General features: G+C 53.3%; 1 protein-coding gene across 13 annotated transcripts in view; it reads left to right on the forward strand.

Annotated features, from left to right (window-relative positions):
• Positions 1–20,291, forward strand: part of LOC105704095 (polypyrimidine tract-binding protein 1) — a 284,589-nt gene that overhangs the window by 152,344 nt on the left and 111,954 nt on the right. The window contains exon 1 of one of the 13 annotated variants that reach the window (XM_023432425.1): positions 7,221–7,255. The exons of the other annotated variants lie outside the window; for them this stretch is intronic. Within the exon in view, the coding sequence (XP_023288193.1) occupies positions 7,253–7,255 (3 nt within the window). The 5' untranslated portion in view covers positions 7,221–7,252. Of the gene's footprint in view, positions 1–7,220; positions 7,256–20,291 lie in introns of those variants that run through there. 13 annotated transcript variants of the gene reach the window in all.

Genomic DNA, 20,291 nt, shown 5'->3' on the forward strand with positions numbered 1-20,291 from the left:
TAGTCGTTATATTTGTTTTTTTTTCCCTCGATACTAATGATAACAGAGAGATTCCTCTGGATCCCATCGCGCCCCTCCATTATCACCGTGCCGAAAATCCGCGAATATTCGCCGCGTCGGCTGACAAGTCCGGGGAAGTCGCGGGCGCATAATTTCGTTTGAACGAGTCATTATTGCGGTCATCCGTTTAAACACGACGATAAATCCCGGTATGGCGCACACCAGGTGCGGATGTCCGCCGACCTGTGAATTACGAGCGCGCTCGTGACGTCGATCGCCGCCCACGAGGCGAGGAGCCGAACGGGGGTTGTTGCCGTTATTCGGAATTTGGGGCGGGAAAACAAAAACAAAAAAAAAGGGGGGAGGGCCACGATCCAGAAATTCCGGAATCCGTGTCAAAGTGGGTCCAGCGAAACCCGCGAATCTGCTGGAGCGGAGATAGCTTGATTTTTTTTTTTTCAAAGGGGTCGAATTAATTCCCCCCCGTGTATTCTTGGCTCTGGCCTGGGGTAAATAAAAGCACTTTTTTTTTTATTGAAAATGAAATTTCACACGCAGTTTGGAGGATAGTTTTATCAATATTTTGACGTTTCATATATATAGAATGACCCTTTCATGTCACCTTAAGAGCACCTCTGGCGCGATCGACCCTTCAAGGTTCAGCCTTTTCACCCCTATTCTTCAAAAGTCCGACCTCTCGCCCTTTCGCCCTTCGGTTAACAAGGGCGATAACCCGACTAATAGTCGAGGCTCGACGAGGTGCATGCGGTTTTACAGCCCCTTTGCCGCACCTCCAAATAGGATAACCTTAATGGGCTCCGGCCGCGTTATTTTCTTCCCGTGGGGGTGCAGAGGGCTCGCAGCATCCCCCGGGAGCGAGCCGAGTTCCGGGAACGATCTCACCCGACTTCCGCAACGAGGCCGAACGAATTCGTTCGCGGGGCGTTCCGCGTCTTATAAGACGCAGGGTGGAAGTAGGGGGTGCGATTTACGGGCGTTACGTTTTAGCCGGCCGGGTTTATGCCCCCCGAATATCGCGGGTCCCCGCGTGCCTGCCAAAGTTAAATGGAACATGAAAACGTAATTCGGCAGGGGTTACGACCTCCACCCCCCGGGGGTGTCGATCGTCGCGAATCGACCGCCACCCTCGTCTAAAGTCTCGATCCCTCGAAATCGGATTTCCGGAACGGATCCCGAGGGGATGCTAATGCCCCTTTAATAATTTTAATACAAATTTCGATGTCGTATATCATTGGACCACGTGGGAAATAAATTTTTCCGGTTGTCTTTCACGGGCTTCAAAATGGTGGGAAACATTTAGTTGCTGCATCTATTCCTGGGAATTATTTATCGAGTTTGCCTTTCATGGTTTTAGAAATTTTTTTATTGCATGTATTCCTGGGAATTTAGTTTCGAGTTTGTCCTCCATGGGTTTGAAATGGTAAAATGTGCTTATTTTATGTATGCCAGGAATGCATTTATTGGGAGTCAAATTTCAGGTGATTTAACATCGACTAGCAGACCTCGTTTGCAGCGAATCCGCGCCGTAATCCCCGCCCGTCGGGTTTGCGATCACAATTTACCCTTTCCGGGTAATTCAAGGGCCAAGATGGCGACCGGGGCGCGGAAGAAGGTTTACTCAGCTTATTAAGTCGAAGTCGGGCCGGAATTAAAGCCGCCTTGCCGACCGCGAGCGACATCGGGCCTTATTAACGCCGCGTCCGGCGCCGCCGCTTGCGTTCCCGTAAGCGGATTCCGCGGATTCCGCGAATTCCCAGGATCCTGCGAATCTCGTACGGATTCGGTGCGTTTATTTTCCGGATATCGCGCGGCTCGACTAAGGACTCAATCGATCGTCTAACAGAGGTTTACCCGGAATCAAGGAAATGGCATTAATACATTCCAAATTTCAAGAATTAGTCATTAATATTTGCACAAATATTAAAAATCTAATCTGGGCATCTCGCACGGATTCGGTGCATATTTATTTTCCGGATATTGGGCAGCTCAGTCACGACTCAATCGGAATTTTTATGGATGAAATAAACGAATTTAAAATTATTATTATTAGTTTTTATTATTTTATTATTTTATTATTATCCTCACGGGAATACTAAAAACGTCCTGATCGAAGACTGAAGTTTCGCTTGGGTTTCTCTGTTGCAGGTGAGTCCTCTTTACGTAAAGAAGCACCCTCTGCGGGGGTCGTGCGTTAAATATCGCAAACCAAGGATTACGCGGTAGTCCCGGGGAGGGTAAGTACCGGTCTTCCGCCATTCCTCAGGTGAATAAGTAACGATCCGAGTGTCGGGGCAAGACGTAAACTCCGTATAACGGGATCATTCCGGGGGAAAAATGAACGCGGGGAACGCCTCGCGGTCCCGGAGACGGTTCCCGTCTCTCCCGGGGGGAACGGCCCGGAACCGGGAGATATCTCACCCCTGGTGACGCGATCCCCCCCGACGTCACCCTCATCGGCAGCCGTGCGAATTAACGGGGGCAAACTGCCCCTGAAACCATTACACGTGCGCCACTCCTGTAGATCTAATTACAACTCGATTATAAAATCCCGTCCACCCCAAGCGAGACATTTTATTTATATAATAAATTAACACCCTCCTCCATAATTCCTTGACTTCTCAGGTGATTTAAGATCGCCACTTGTTTTGCTTACAAATGCTGCGCCGATCATCTTTCTTACGGCATCCTCTTTCATAATCCTGGAACTCCTGTACTGAGAAGATGTCCATTTAACCAGAGAAATATCTCTTTGAATAGTGTAATTTAAATAATTCGGTTAATTCGAAGAATAATTACCTGCCTGATAAATAAACTGGAGACGTTTCTTCGGAACGATGGGTTTTCATTTCTATTTAATTTTATCTCTTGCCTTTTCGACCTCACCCCCCCTAGCTTTGACATTTGATGTTACTTAGATTCGTGATCTCGTGAAAAAGTACTTAACGAGGCACATTAAATCGAAAGTGCATCCCGAAATTGGTTCGCCTCGCAAGTAGTAGTCGGTCCGCGCATGCGCGGCCCAATGCCGGCTCCGCGCGGACTATTACCACTGCCAGAACTAATAATACTAGCACCACTGGTATTACAACCACCGCGATTACCGCGCCCGTCCCACCCTGGCGGATGGCCAAGGAATAACGAGACCTGTTGCCGGGGCGCACTTCCGAGCGGAAAAGCGCGGCATGCGTATCGCCATTTCTTCCGCCGGTTGAATATTAATCGACGGCCCTAACAAGTAACGAAACGACCAATAACGAGGCGAGTCGCTTCACCTGCTCCAGGGTAGGTAAGGGTGGAATTGGCGGTGGCTCGTTTTGACCTCTTACCCCGTTTGTTAAGCAGACCTTAAGGTGATAAAAAAAGTGGCCCCATATAGGTCAATTGTTCGTGAAACTTTCCTCCGATCTGGGTGTACCGAATCGTTTCAAACTTGAAAAAAAAAAAAAAATAAATAAATAAAATTCATGGATTTCAGGACCTTCCTTACAGTCTTCATATTCACGTAGTAAAGTTTGAAACAATGATACCCCTAGTTTGGAAAAGAGTTTCAAAAGGAGACCGATTAGAGGCCACTTTCATGACACGTTAAGTGCATCCGCGATAATTAACTGCTCGCGAGAGTACAGCCGGTTGCTTTTTCCAGGAGGGGTTGAAAACGGGTAATCAGGTGGGATGAAAAATCGAGATTAGGTTCCCACCCCCCGGAGGGTTCGGCCAATTTCCCTCGGACGCGCAATCTCGGGGATTCGCTGAATAGTTAAATCCACATTGCGTGCTCACCGAGTTACATTTTCTGGGATTTGAGGGTGAGTCGGTGGGACTGCTTGGATGGAATCAGGATGAAGGGGGAGAGTCCCTCTTAGGGGTGTTTTTTATATCCAAGGTAGACGGGAGAGCGGAGCGTCCTCAAAGCATGGACAATTATTCCGAAGGTTTGGCTCCATCGGGGGTCCGTCGAGTTCGGCTGTTACTTACGTCTTCGCCGTGGCACTCCGTGGGGGTGGATCTCCTCGAGGGGTGGCGGCAGGGCGGGGGGAATAAGGGGAAGGGCGTAAAAACGTGGGAATTATTAATTCGCCTTGAGCGCGGGGGAGGCGCGGCGGCCCGTGGGGGTGAAAGAGAGCGCCCGGGCGGGGGCGAGCGAGAGAGAGGGAGGGATGCGGGAACGCCGAGGAGCGAGAGAAACGGCGGAGCGGCGCGCGCGACGGGGCGCCGACTCGGGCGCGTTCGGGCTTCTCCGGCGAGGCTCGGGCCGGCCCGCTGGCCGATTGGCCGCGGGGGTCGCGGTGGGAGGCCCGGTTCAAACCCGCCGCATCCGCGACGCGGCTCGCGCGTACCACCTCGCCAGTTGTGTCAGATCGGCCGCTCGAGGAGGACGCTCGTCCGATACGTTCCTCGGTGACGACCTCAGACTTGTCGAGGGGGCCGCTCGCCGACACCAGCCGTACCTAGCCCCGGAGGAACCCAGAGGAGCCTAGAGGGACAAGAGGAGAGCGCCCGAGCACAGAGGAGGCTCCGCGAGCGAGGGCCCCCGACTCGCATCGTGCGGCAGTCCCGGCTCGAGTGAGCCGCGCTCCCCGGGCGAAGCGGCCCGAGGCAGAGAGCGGTCGCCGGGCTCGGCCGCGCGCCCCCTCGCACCTTGCCCCCGCGCCGAGAGGAGCGCCCAGTCCCGGCCGGGCGCAACAGGCGCGGCCCACCGCAGGGTGCGCGCCCGGGGGCCCGCCCCCGCCGCGACGGAGACCGTCGCGAGCCGCGCGCTGTCGCGCCCATCCGCCCCCGCGCCGGCCGCATCCTAACCCTGGCTCGCGGCCCGACCTAGGGCTCCCGGCGAGCCCCCTCTCGGCCCCCAAAAAATCACGTAAGTCCGCTCTGGCAAGGACTAAAGACCACGGGAACCTCCAAGAATTCACAAGATAAACACAAAAAGACGGTGCACTCTCGCGGAAACACGGAACGACGGAAGGCGCCCCCCCACTACCGCGACTACCTGTTATCGGTATCACCACGTGGACGCTGCGTCTTGTCGGGGCAGGTCGGGGGGGAGAGGACGACTCCGCTGGCGGGGGGAGGCAGGGACTAGTCGGGGTAGACCTTTTAAGTCCAGGAATAGGGAAGATATCCTTCGGTCTATTTTAAGTGACGTCAATGAGAATCGCGTCAAGACAATCAGGAACAGTAGCGAGTCAGGTGTAAGGGTTCGTATATGAGTAAAGTACATAAGTAAAGAAATCTCTCTATACATACATATATACCCACACGTGTACGTCTCTATGTATACATAGGCGCACCTCGCACGAGCTAAGTCTACATCTATGTGATCTCTACAGCCTCTCTTAACCGGAAACCTGAGTATTTATATACACGCACGAGAAAAGGGTTATACACACAATCACTAGGTATATAACAAACAAATATATATATATTCGTATATTTACAAATTGCCGCGCGTACGGACACGTATGCGCGCGCGAGTATATCGTCTGTACACATATCTCTCTCTATTTACCCGTGGGCGTGTTTTAAGGAGGTGAGGCATGTCGAACGATCGCGCAGGGGAACTCGGTGCAGCGTAGATGGACGCAGGTGCGAGTCGCAGGTCCGACCTCGGCCGATAAGGCGCCCTTATCAGGGTCGAGTCCCCGGCTGACAAGTCCGTGACAATCATTTTCAGCTAGCTCTCTTAGTACTTTGTACGTAGCGTAAGCTCGAGGGCACTTCGCTCGTAAATATATACACACGTTCGTATAAATATATACATATATATATATACACACATATATTTCTATACATTCGCACGCGTATATATGTATACACCAGCCCGCACCTCTTCAGGGCGGGATCTTCTACGACGGGTCGCTCGAGTTTAGCGCGCCGTCGCTATCTCCATATACCGCGCCTCCACTCTTGATACTCGACTTTTACCGTAAAGAATTTTACCGCGCACTTCGGGCACCCCGACTGTGTACACCGGCACTTACGCCGCGATATCGTCCCTCTCTCTCCTCCCCGCCGTTTCTCTTTTTCTCCCCCGACCCCGAGCCGTAGAACGCGCACTCGTAACGCGTCCTTTCCGCCCGGGTACATATACGCATATGTGTCGCCTGTGTGCGCGGGTACGTGCACCTACGTCGTTTCAATTATACGAGTAATTAACCCGAGGGGGAGACGAGCGCGGGTCGCGACGCAGATAAGGGGGCGCCCCTTCTGCGAGAGACGCACCCTCCAGGAGACCGGGAGATAACGTACCCGAAGAGGGGGCCGAAGACGAAGCATCGAGGAAAAGACGTCGTCCGGGCGAGAAGGTACCGAGAAGACTCGCCGTATGCTCGAGGGGATGTAAAACCCTGAAGAGAGACCCCCAAAGACCCGGCGAGAGGTAAACCCGGAGACGAGTCAAGGTCGATGATAAGACCGAAACCATACGCGTGATACCCTGAAGAGACATCGGCATCGATAGCATCCCGAGTCGTCGATACACGAAGCTCGCGCGGAACTCCTGGAAGACCTTGAAGAGGTGCTTCGGAAACCCGTCGGCGCTGATAAGACTCCGAGTCCCTTCTGCAAGATCCCGAAGAACGGGTCCGAAGACCTCGAGGATCCTAGGGAACCGGCTGAGCCGCCCGGAGGCCGACCTCGAAGAGGATCCCCCCTGTCTCGGGGGTGCATCGACCCGCGGCGCCTCGAAGAGGTTCCTCGGGGGATAACGGAGGAGCACCGTCTCGCCAAGCTGTGGTGGACGGCGGCGGGTCGGGCTCGCGAGTCGGGCTACCGGCGCGCCTACGCGGTCCAGCAAAGGGCCTTCCTCGCCGGGAGCGGCGCCGCCTCCTGGGGGTGCGCGGCGCTCGTAAAGGCCCACGCGGCGGCGGCGGCGTCGGCGGCGGCGGCAGCGGCGGCGGCGGCGGCCGCGGCGGCTGCGGGGAACGCGAAACTCGAGCCTGCTGCCGAAGAGACCCGCTTCACCACGTATTTTCACTCGTACTCGTTCGTGCCGGGTGGTGCGGTGCCCCTGCCCCCGCCCCTCCATAACCCCGGAGCGGCGAGCCACCTGCTGGCCCAACAGGGCTGCAACCTCGCTTGCACCTGCACCTGCACCTGCACCGCGAGCATCGTCTCCGCGGCTGCGGCGGCGGCGGCGGCAGCGGCTGCCGGGGGCCCTCTGCCCCCCGCGCTCCCCCAGCCCCACCTCCGACCCGCGGTCCTGCTGCAGCCCGTCGACCACCGCAAGGACACCATGGTGAGTCCCAATTTCCACTTGCTTGGATGTATATGCGCCTCTCTCTCTCTCTCTCTCTCTCCTTTGCGTCCCCGAAATTTTCAATTAAGATTGGGAGGGTGTGGAAGAAAGAGAAGGCGAGAAAGTATCATGGGTACAGTCCCGCGCCAAGTTTGGTGGAAGTTTGCCGAAGGTGGTGGAGGTACGCACAGGTACAAGGTTCGCATCACTGCACCTGCCGCGGGACTCTCTCGCGAGAATGATTTTACCGTGAGAGAGGTAACTGTTGGATATGCGGTATAAACCATAAAGTGGGTGTCTCTTAATTTCGGGTGTTGAGGATGGGAACTGACCAATGAAAAGGTACAAGTGCACGGTTGCACTTGTCGCGCGACCCTAGCGGGAGAACCTTTTTACCGCTGGAGGTGTAACTCTAGCATATGGGATCTTTTAAGGGGGTTTCTTGTAGGTTGGGATGTTATGTCCGTAAGACGACTACCGCGTTGGTTAGGGCATGGTGTGCGATGATTTTTGAAGCACCGATTGACCGAGTTTTCGCGCGCTAACGACAGTTTAGTCCGGACGAGGAACCGCGGGCGCAGGATTTTTCTCGGCCGGGATACCCGGATGAATGTCTGATGGGAACCGTCGCGCAATTGTGGCCGCGATTGAAGCCGGGCGAGAACACGGGCGGATATTAGAATGGGGCCGTATTGTTGGGTCGACCCGAAAATGCAAATAAACCCGCTCGGGCACGCGGCCGCATTGAAATTACGTCGTAACGCGGGACTCGCGATCGATGGCGCGATCTGACGCGTTTCATACAAAGGGGGACTCTGATAACGTCACGCGTACCCGTTAACTCGGACCCCACCTGATATACCCACGATTTACATGCAGCAATTAACCGTCAACTCTTTCTAAACGCTCTTCACCCCCTTTTATAAAATCCGGACCGTGACCTAATAAAAAGGAATAGTAATATTAACTCAAGCCTTACCTGTTATCACCACAATTTTCACGTAACAATTAACCCGTCAACCACTTCTAAACACCCTTCGTCCGTTTTATAAACTTCAGATCTGAATCACCAAAAAGGAAGGGAAAAAAAAAAAGACAGAAAAGGTATACGTATAAACTCCTGCCTATTTTCCCCGAACAGTTGTAAGCAAAACAGTTGTACATTTTTTAAACGCTCTCCTATCCCTTTAATAAAAATTCCCTCCTGGACTCGAGCGCGTCCAAAAAAAAAAAAAACGGGGTCACCCATCCAAAACCTGCCCGCGCCGGGCGTCGCTTAACTTTCGCACCTGGAGTGGACCCCCCGGAAAATCGCGAGATCTCTAGAGGACGATCTCGAAAGACCGCCACCCCTCCGCCAGGGGTGTGATGGGGTTTCTTAACGCGCCTGCAAGGCCCCCTTCCCCCCGAAGGAAAGGGGGTCCGGATTAAACGGGAGGACGAGCCCCGATGAATTACTCGGGAGGTTTACCGTGTAAACACGCCGCCACCGAAACCGGGACACCCGGGGGTGATGCTTTAAATCCGAAGCTCTGCGGGAACATCCTCTTTAATCCCGCGATCTCTCGACGGGGTAAGTTCCCCCTGCCTCCCCCCAATTCGTCCGGTCCCTTTCCCTCTCCGTTTCGCTCTCCCTTTCTCTGGAGATAGGAGCCAGCTTCCGGACCCCTGGCCCGGTCTTCGAGATCCGTCGCGATGAAGTTGCCGCCCCCGTTACGACTTCCATTCCGGAGGGACGGGGGAGGCGGGGACAGAGACACTTCCCTGACTTCCGAGGCGGAAAGTCCCCGGTAATCGCGGAATGAATTTCGGCGATGCACCGCCGCGAGATCCGCAGCGCGGTACAGCTGGTGGGACTCGGTTCCGCTGCTGGTCGCGGCCGCGGCCACGCGGAACTTCCGCTCCCAGTGTCTGGGGGAGTCGCTGTTTGTCGCGCCGACGGAAATAGATCTCTGAGGCCCCCCTTTTCAGATTTCAATATTTCCTTCTAGTATAATAGATTCTATTTATGGTGTTTACATTATTTGCGTTGCACTTGAACTGTAATTATGCAAATTTGAGGTGTTAACGAAAGCATCATATATATATATATATATATATAGGCTGACACTTTCATATCACCTTAACGAGGCCCTTTTATTAAAATAAACGTTTGTTGAAATTTTTTTCCTATGGATAACTAGACGGAGTTAAGGGTCGGGGGGATTGCACTTTTTATCTCCAGGGAATACGTAGAGTTGGCGAAATTCAGCCTGCGGGAACGCCTCGTTAGCCCACTTAACGCTTCCTTGAGATCGCTGTTCTCATCCCCTCGGGAAACGAAGAACGCGAACGCCACCCGAGACACTCGGATATACTCGCGACGTTCCGCAAAAAGGCGGAAGTGCGATGCACTTTGCGACGCGACGGGCTCGAGTGTCGCGCGGAGGCTTTGAACCGCTCCCGGGAAGAGATCCCTCTTTTCCCGGACGAGTCCCGCCGCTCCCGGGGGAAGGGCCAACTCAAAAGTCGCGGGAATTTCTCCCGAGTCCCGGAATCCCACTCCAGGCGACCCTTCGGGACTCGTCGGTGCATTCGGGAAATTGGCACGCGCTCGAGGGCCCCTCCTCGCCCTTTTTCTCCCCGAGTTCTGGGATTTGATCTCGATCCTGGAGAAAATGTCTAACCGGGAATATTCGAAGAAACGCGACCCTTGGAACTGTTCTACACCCGCAAAAAAAAAAAAAATGGAGACTTTAAAGAAGAAATTAAATTCTTAGGTGTAACTCTTTGATATATATATATACTAAACTGTGAAACGCTCACCTTGCTTAAGACGGTATGAAAGTGTCATATATATATTTTTTTTTGCACTGACTCGACCTGCAAAAAAAAAAGATTTAATTGAGAATGTCGAAGGAGAGATGAAATGATTGGGTCTAACCTCAATCTTCAGGAAGAAAGAACCATTTATGTGGACAGTCTGTAAAATTCCGGCACAGTGAAGCGTATTTAAGGAATATTAAAATTCCAGGATTTACCCTCAAGCATTTAATGAATGAACGATCTAATCAAAGGTATCCAAAGGGGAAACAGAGAGAATGATAAAATGGGGGTTAATTGATAGACTCGGCGCAATGAGAATTCTTTGTCTCGATCGCGCCGCTTTTTGAGATCCTTCCCATTTTCCTCGCTCTTTCCGGTTTCTCTCCCCGTCTCCCTCTTCCTTTATCTCCCTCTTCCTTTATCTCCTTTTTCGAGGCATTCGATCCGACTCCTCCATATACGAATATAGGCGCCGACCGCGACCCTTCCATCCGGCGAAACGATCCATTGTGGCCGCGACCGATACAGCGGAATCCTCTCCGCGCATCGAAATGAAAATGGACGTAAACTCGAGAACCGCCACGTCCGAGCTCCCCTGCCGCGCGGTGCACACGCGTCGACGATGGCCGCGTTTATGGGCCGCGACGCCCCGCGGCCAGGTGCGGAACCGCGTACCTGCGGAAACGCGGAAACGCATACGCGCGAGCGTTGGCCCCCGAGTTAAGGGGAAGAATCGCGTAGCCAGAGGTCGACACGTGGACCTAGGTACCTCTAGGTGCAGGTGCATTTGCATTCGGTGCTGGCGACAGGTAGGCCTGCATTTTGGGACATGTGCGGTCATACCGCGTATACACGGCGCGATGCACTCGCCGCATCGGACGCGCGGATGCGTTTCATCCACTTTACGAGGCTGTAAGACCTAATTGGTCGTTCCTTCGATGCCCTGTTTCTCGTGTTGATTAATCTTGGGGATTAATTTCCGACGCGTATCTCCGCGAGGGATGTCTCCGATATATCGAGCTGGGCGGAATTACAGTGAATTTCTATTTAAAGAGTCGCAAGGTGCAGGATAAATGACTATTTTGGAGATTTTTACCGCAGAACGTCGATCTTGCACGAATTTTCGACACATATTGGTCAAAGCACAATTGAAATTGAATTTAAAGAAAAAAAAGAAAGAAAGACTTTGTTTCGTTAACACTTTTACATACTTTTAACTTGTACCACGATAAAACTTCATGGGTGTCTTTGAACAAGTAATTTCAAGCCATTTTATCCACTCGGTTTAGCAAGAGAGATTTCATAAACGAAATTTCATAAATAAAAATAAAATGAGCTCCCGGATGGCACCAAGAAAGAGACCGTAAAGTATATTATTAAATACGTATTTTACTAGCGTCTCAATTTTTTTTTTTTTTTTTTAATAATTTCTTACTTTACCGATATGAACCGGGGAGACAAAAATCAAAGCGAGGCCCGTTTCGTTGTCGCGCTCTGTCGTGATGCGGACGAGAATGGCGGCCACTCCGGGTAACGAGGAAAGGTGGTCGTGGTCTCTTCAAGGAGCGCTTAATAAACGGCGAAATTACACGAATGGGCGATCCGGCGAGCGGGGTGCATACGTATGCACGGACGTGCATCGGCCCGTGCAAATGTGTGGACAAAGTCGCGCCGGTCGACGCATCTCATGGAACAACCCCCGGGCCGGGCCTCGCTCCTCGTTTTGGGCCATTGCGGCTGTTTCGGTGGGAATTAGTGCGAGGTCGCCTCGCATCTACATTAGTCGCCTCCTCCGCGGCTCTGGGACCTCGGCCGGTGCATATGTCTGTACGTATGCACGTGCACCGAGCGCACGTATGCACATGCAGTCGCGCGGACACGCGCGGACGGGCACTCGAGCCAGCCTCCCTTTCTTCCCTCCAAGGCCCCGTCATCTCGAATTCCGTCTCTCCCTCTCGTTCCCTTTTTGCCTTTTGTCCTCGCATTTCTTTCAGAACCGCCGCACACTGGGCTAGAATCCCAAAATCCTGGCCAAAAGTCGAAAAACCGAGTTCGATATATTCTGTTTTGAATTCACAATAGTTTTGTAAAGCAGGGTTTCCTGCGTGTTATATTGGAACTGCAGCTACCTAGGTTTTATACCTGCCGTTCTACCTCAATCGGAGGTTGGCCACCGTCGAGTGCGCGAAAGTCGGTACTTTCAGACCGCCATTTTGTTTTTTTTGTTTTTTTAATTTAAAGTACAAATTTGAAATCAGCGACCCAAAAAACCTTAAATTCGTCATAGTTTGACGAATTTTCTCCCTTTCTCGATTTTTGGCCAGGATTTTCGGATTCTCGCCCACGGTGCGCCGGGACGCTGGTATCACCACTCGTCACACGCGTGGAAACGCTCCCAGGAGTGGAATTGATGCGCACCTTCCTTGTGCCGCGCCGAGGGGTGAAACGGTCGAAATCCTGGGTTCGCATTACATCAACCCTCTTCCCGAACCACGGGAACACCCTTAAACCCTTCGAGTGGCGGAAGCCATTTTCCAGATTAATCCTCCTTCGAGGATTTTAGCATTCATTTCGGGAATTCCCAATCTCAATCGCCATTTTATGATTCAGTGGTATCTTACTTAAGGGTTTTTTCTGACGTTTTCATTGAAAGGAAAGATATCGTCTTCCCTCATGTGGATGTAGAACTGGACGCAAGCCCGACGCGCATTTTCGAGGTCTGCCCGGCGACCGGTGAAATCACCCCTGGAAGCCCCCCCGATCCCCCGGGGGAGGGGGTAAGTACCGTGCGAAACTTGTACACAACGGGACGCGTTACGGCGAGTTAAATTACGGGGAAGCGTCTCTGTTTGTCTTGCAACCCCTTGATGCCTCGTCCCGAGAGTCGGCCACCCTCGCGGCTCGCGGCCATTCGGGTTCTCCGTCCTGCAGACGCGTCGCCACCCCCAGCCTCCCCGTCCTCCCCCACGCCCCCGCCCTTTGACCAAAACCCACCTCCAGTATTCGCGATCTCGCCTAATTAATTCGCAGACCGTGGTCCTCGCCGATTTACTCGCCGATTTAGCCAGCCAGCCGCTCTCGGCCGTGAACCACCCCCGAAAGGGTGCACTCGCCCCCGCGCAAATTCGAGGGATTATAATTATTATCAAGCGCCATTAATTATGTTTCCGGCCGTTTACACGGACGGTCCCGCCACTCGGAGGAAAAGGGAGACACTCGTTTCACCGGCGAATTAAATTAAACCCCCAGGGTGCGGGGACAGGTACGGCGACTCCCGCAGGGGGGGGGCTCTTCGGCGCGGGGATTGAAACGTAATTGAAGGGGGTTGCGCTTCCCTAAAAAAAGACGACCTTTCACCGCACCACCTGGCGAGACCTTTCGCCCTGTCCTTTAAATTCCCGGCCCCCTGACTCCCACCCCCCAGGGGATGGATTTTATGTCCGACCTGGATGAGCTCTTTTTTCCGAAATCCAGATTCTCGAGGGCGGCTCGTCTTACAAATTCCTTTTTTTTTTTTTTCAATTATTTCCGCTTCTTTTTTCTTTCTGGTTGATTTCTTACTTTTCTCTGTTTCCCCTATCCCACCCCACCCTTTCGGGGAAATGGAGGGGTCTTTTCGTTCTCGTCCCGGATTTTACGATGACATCATTTATTTTTTTTTTTTCTCAGTGTATGTGTATAAGAAATAGGAGAAATGAAAAATCCGAATGGACACTCCGCGACCCCCTTCACCCCTTTGCACTCTCGTGCGCGCGCGTACCGCACTTTTTCTTGTTCCTTTTCCCCATTAATCGATTCCTTCAGTCTTAGCCCTTGTCTCGAGCTAGGCAGGCAAACCCCTTTCAATTGACCGGCCAGAGGGTGATTTTCCACGGCTCTCACCCCCTGGGGGGTCCTTGCATGTCAGAGAGGGAGAGGGGGGAGGGGGGTTGGTCTCGAGAGAAAGGCTGGTATCGTAATGCAGTATTGTGGAGACGTGCCCCGGGGGTTGGGAGGGGGGTGGCGAGATGTAGGCGTGCAGTTATGCTCGCTCGGGGATGCAAAGAAAGGGGTGGAGGAAACTTGACGACGGGCTCGAGCGCGGCTCGAGCGTGAACAAGGGAAACTCGGCGGTAACCACACTTTTTCAATTAACCGACAGTTTGCCACTCACTAAACAGCTGCATATCCCCCTCTCTATCTATCGCTCTTCCTCTCCACGGCAAACAAACGAAGGATTTCTTCCCCTCCCCTCGATTTAGCTTTAAAAACCGAAGTTCCGGACCGCGATGCACGAGTGGGCGTTTCCAGTGTTGACTTTGCACCCCCGGGTCCGTTGATTGTGTCGATTTAACACCCGAATTCCACTAATCGCGTTTATTTAACACCCGAGTGGCGGCGCGTGTGAACGCGACGCACTGTCGAAATATATTTATCCGGCGGAATTTCGTTTTCCGCGAAAGTGCGCCCCCCGCCCCCAATTCCCCTCCGCCCGCCCCTTCCCACTCCTAGAATCGCAAATCGACGAATGAAACTGAGGAATGAAATTCGAAAAGCGGGGCGATTTCCGCGGGACCCCTCGAGGGACACGGGGGGGAACCGCCCCCTTCCGGGCGAGACGGCCCGGAATCCCGGATGGGGTCTCGGGGGTGGGTCTTCCGACATATTAGGTAATTGCGGGGGCGAGTTAGAAACCAGGGGGTGATTTATACCGCCGGCACGTGACGCTGGGGAGGAATTATCGTTAGTGAGCTACGAGCAGATCCCCCTCAACCCCCACGCGAGGGTGGGGGGGCACCCGACCCGCCAGGGGTGGTTTTCGACTACTCGCTACTTCGGCCCTTATAATCCCCGTTGTCTCGGGTGAAAAATCCATTGTCTTCCCCGTATCGTCCGGTTAGTCTCGTTACTCCTCTCTTACGACGCGACGATATGGATTCTCCGCACTTGGAGAGAGATGTCACCGAGCCGGAGGAATGTATCGTTAAATCAAGGGATAATCATCTGACGCGAAACTCGAAGAAATCCTACGCGACGTTTTCTTCGGGATTGTGTGACGAGATCCGTTAGACTCCGTTCGAATCGGTTGTGATTATTCTTCGAATTAACGAAATGGCGCATGCCGACCAAACGTTCCTTCGGTTCGATGAGTTCCTTCTCTCAGGGTGTATCACACCTGCAGTTTCCCGATCGCCGATACCATCAGTTGCGAATTATCTTGCACGCGACGCGGGGGGTCGGGGGGAGGCAGGGGGCGCAACTCCCTCCATCCCGTGATTTCCATGCTTCCCGGCATTATCCACGCGACTTGTCGGTTAAATCGAAGAAAAACACCTGGGCGTCGTTAACGACCCCCGTCGACGGGGGAGGGAGCCCCCTCCCCCCCCCCCCCCGACTCGGAGGCGTCGCGACTTCCTCGTTTCCTCGCGGCTGCTGCGTTGCGGAAGTATATCGTCTGCGGAATCGCCGTTTACGATCGATCCCGCGGGACCGTTAAACGCGGTCGTCGCGACGCGTCTTGCATCCGGGGAGAGGGGGGGGGGACATCCGAAGAACAAGGGGCGTTGCGATGCACGCATTGCAACCCCTCCTCGCGTTTATCGGATGCAAATTGCTCGCCGACATAATCCATGGGCGTCGTTCCCGGTATTGGGGGGTTGCCGAATCCCCCCCCCCGTCTCATTATTCCCCCGCTATCTTCGTCATCTGACTCCTGCTCACACGATCTCTTTCTCTCCCACTCCGGCGCTCTACGTTCGCATAGTTCCTTCCCTCTCGCACCTCGCGGTCGCACGTATACGCGAAGACGCCTCTTTCCCTCTCTCTCTCTCTCTCTCTCTCTCTCCCCCTCTATACCCACCCACCCATCTATCCGTCCCTCTCGTGCGCGCGGCCCCGGCACGTATCTAATTACCTAATAACGTTAGTTAGACTCGGATAGCCGAGGATTTGCTTTCGGCTCCGCCGCCAGTGGATTCCGCCCCCTCCTACCCCTCCCCGACCGAAGAACGCTATCACTATCCAGCCCCTCCAACTATGTGGGGAGGGTGGGGGAGAGGGTAGGGGGGTGAGTTCCGACTTTTTAACGCTGATGAAATTGTGCATTTTAATATCGCGCATTAAAATTCCGGATTAAATGGCGCCACCACCCCTCGGCCGTGGTGGGGAGGGGGAAGGGACGCCGGCCGAGGGGGTGGGTCGGGGTCGTCGCCCTCGCCGCTCTATATACACACACGTTCCTGTCTTCTTTTCGATTCGCACATCCCAGCTGTAAATAAGGATTGAGTCTATTCCGGTACAGAAGCCGCGGATCGGTAAATCCACGCGGTCTGACTCGGTGGTTCCCCGTCCGCCTTTCGTCCGTCTCTCTCGCTCTTTCCTTCCCCCGCTCGCTCCCTCTCTGTCTCTCTCTCTCTCTCTCTCCCTCGCCGAGGAAGGGCGGGGGAGGAGAAATTGGTTTCCCTCCGCCAATCTTATTGGCACTTGTTCTTCTCCCCCCCTCGCCCCGCTGGCCCCGTTCTCGTTTCGCGGCTCTGAAAACGGTTTCCAACGAGTGTCGTCGAGCGGTACCCCACCCCCGACCCCCCCCCCCCGTGGACGGGGGGCAGTCGGAGGGATTTCGGAAAACCAGAGGGGGAGGCGCCTCCACCCCTCGACCAGCCACTCGAGAAAGCAATCTGTGGGAGGAATAATCCGCGATGTCTTGCCCAGGAGGTACGGAGGGGGGCATTAATCCAAATTAAGCCCCCCCCCCCATCTCATCCCATCCCCCCAGTCGAAACTTTTTTATAGAATCAAGGAGGAAAGGACAGAAGGGGCGCTTTTCCAGCCGCTTTCGACAGTTCGACATTTACGTGTCGCGACTCTTCCTTTTTAAATTTACCACACCTGGGGGGGGGGGTCCTAGCCCGATGAAAATGATCGTGGAAATTTAGGGGGGGTGAAAAATCGAAGGAGGACCCCCCTTAGAGTATTCCGAGAGACAAGCGCGGTGAGAGAATTCCACCCTAGCTGGGATTTACCTCCGGAGATCCCCCTCGCCCCCTGCCCCCTTTCCCCCCCTCCTCTTAGGACCTACTTCGCGATTCGCCGACGCGCGATCGAACGTTGAAACGCGGAAGCGACGAATTGCAGCGCATCGGAGCTCGGTCGTTCTCCCTTTCTCTGTCTCGCTTGCTCTTATAAGCATGGTATAAGTGCGAGAGAGAGGGATAGAGACCCGGAGCGCGTTGCGTTTGGGGACGCGCACGTGGTGGTGAGGTTAGGCGTGAGGGTACACATTGATTGGAGCATTTGTGTATGTGCATATATTTATTTATGTGGTATGTGTCTGAGGTGTGTATGGTATGTAAACCCACGCTTTGGTTATGTGTGAATGAGGGGTACGTGGGTATGCAGACGCACACGTGAGTGACGTGGGATTTATATACTTGGGATATGGGGGGTATATATATATATAAAGGGGGCGATATGTATATATAAAGGGGGCTGCGGTCTGATGGTAGGTTACCGCGGGAGGGAGGGGGGGCCGGTGCGGTACCGACCCGTCAAGTTCATATTGCCGGTTTCCTGTCATTAACGTACCGCATCGAGCTAACGTGCGTGCCCGCGCTGGCCCGCATGCCGCGCGCGAGGGAGAGCGAGGGAGACAGAGATATAGGCCGGCGTGCGGGTGCGAGGGAGACGGCGAGCCCTCTCGCCTCACCTCGCCTCGCGCTCACCGGGCCTCGGTTTAACAATAGCAACTGCGCCGAGTCGCGGTGACACCGCGACACTGATAACCGGGGACGATACGGCTTGTTCCAGACTTTCCGGTAAACGGCGAAAAATCGGGGTAAACTGCGCAAATATGGATTTCTAGCATTTTTATTTGAGGGGTTTTATGTAGGGAGAAGTTAGGTTACGAAGAGGGAGAGCAGAGGGGCGCCGCGAACTGGGCCATCGTGTTTACGATACAATGAGAATGGAAATTCGTTGAATCGAAGGAATGTGTCTTTTGAATGGTACTTATCAAATAGTTTGTTAATTCAGAGATTAACTATTTGACTGAAATAAAGTCAAGTACATCGCCATAATCCCGAAGAAACGGTGCGTCCTATTTCGCGATGATGTTACCGAGGATCTGGTGCGACTCGTTTTGGGATATCCGTTATACGGCGAAAAATCGAGAGAAATCGCTCCACTCTATGACCGGGAATTTTCATATAAGAGGTTAGGTTGGGTTAGGAAGCTCCAGCGGCCCGCGGGGCGCGCAGATGTCGCCGGGCCAGCCGCCGCGACGCCGTGACGTCGCGGCGTCGACGCGCCGTGACGCCCCCTGAATCCGTAATTGGACGAGCGACCGATCGCCATCTGGCGACGACAAAGTAAGACGCGACGTTAACGAGCGGCGTCGCCCAATCCGCCCCCTCGCCCCTTCTTAACGCCCTCCATTAGCACGCTCTTCCTTTTATCCCGGCTTCTCTCCCTCTCCGTCGCGCCGCGTGCCGCCGCGACCTCGGAAATGGCCAGTGTAATGAAGACGTCGAGACGCCCGGCGTCGCGGGCCGCGACCGCGAGCTGGATGACGCCTCTTTCTATTTATTCCCCCCTGTACCGCTCCACGGGGTGATTCATATCCCAAATAAAATTCGAGGGGTTATTCACTCGGAAAACGGTGATAACGATTACCTTCCCTGATAACGGACTGCCTTTGATTTCACGTGATAAACAGTTATGTAATTCGGTGACAACGGACATTAGGCCTTAAATTTCTGACAATGTTCAGTGGTTTCTAACAATTTCCCACGATTTTCATCCCCTATATACCGCTATACAGGACGATTCATGTCCGAAATAAAATCTCAATTCGAGGGTCTGTTCACTCGAAAATCAGTTTAAACTATTGCCTTTGATTCCATGTGATAACGAACAATACTATTAGGTAACAACTGACGTTCGGTCTTAAAGTCGTGACAATTCCAGTTATTCCTGTTCGCGATTTTCAGCCGATTTCCACGTGATCTCGAGCATTAAAATCGATATTTCACTAAGTGAGTAACCCCTCCTTTCACTCCGTAACCTTCCACCAATTTGCCGCCAATCATTTACACCACAAGTTTTAATATAAAACGTAATTCCTTCTCTCCAACGCATCTCTCTCACTTCGAATACTTTCGAGTCGCCTTTTAACGGTCTCGAGAAAACCGAGAAGGAAATAGAAAATAAAAGTGTCACCCTAAAATACGGGGCGGTAAATTATGGGACACCTGTAGATCTCCTAAGAATCTTTTGCTCCCGAGCTCTCGCCTCCAGGCAATGATTCCGTCGTTAAAAATTTCCGGAAATCACCAAATACCAGTTAGAGAATGTCACGGTGGTCCAGACTCCTGACATGTCGCTCCCGTTAATACGTCCCTCCTAATCGGAGAAATTCCTCTACTCGACAGCAACAAGTGAAGGCCTCATATTGACGCATCATCGATCACATCACCGGGTCGTTGATAGCCCCTGATAGCGCCGCGCTCCCCTTCTCCCTGGTCGAAGGGGGTCATGAATTTATTTATCATTTCCTCCTTGCTAACCCCCGAAATTAGACCACCGTCCAGAAGGGGTGATAGTCGACGACGTGGAAGGGACCTCCTCCAGAGGTCGGGGACTCCTGCGGTCGATGGAAGAAAAAATTCACCCGATAAATAGATGAAGAAAGAGGGGGGCGGCTTTCACCCCCCACTTCTAGAGGGGGTGAGTAATTGGAAATCATTCGTTATCACCCCGGGACGTCCCTCGGGAGTGACGAGCTCGTTTGATGTCGCCTCGAAGAGCTGCAGATACGAATCTCGAAAGCGACGTCGGAAGTGGATATTAGTAACGCCGCGGCGCCCCCCTTCCCACCCTTCGTGAAGGAGGGGGAGATACTCGGTGTTAGATCCTGGCAAACGAGACCCTACTTAAGCAAATGAAGTTACAATCTACTGGATTGAAGTGCTCCTCCGGATCCTGAGGGTCCTTTGGACCTCCTTTCCCTCCCCTCCTGTGCCCCCCTTTACGCACTTTCGGGGGGACTCTATGACCATGTCATCCCCCCGCGGCTACGAAAGATAAATCTGAGACTGGTTACCTGTATTCATTTTGGAGCAGGGAACTTTTTATTTAACATTTCCACAATACATGTGGGAACGAAGGATATTTACAAGGAACGGCATTGTTGATAAAGTTTTGCTCTCACTGCGGGAATATTTGCAATTACATCGAATCGTAGATGTAACCATTG

The sequence above is a fragment of the Orussus abietinus genome, unplaced genomic scaffold (genome assembly GCF_000612105.2).
Source record: "Orussus abietinus isolate OABI.00-Male unplaced genomic scaffold, Oabi_2.0 scaffold7, whole genome shotgun sequence".
Classification (NCBI taxonomy): Eukaryota; Metazoa; Arthropoda; class Insecta; order Hymenoptera; family Orussidae; genus Orussus; species Orussus abietinus.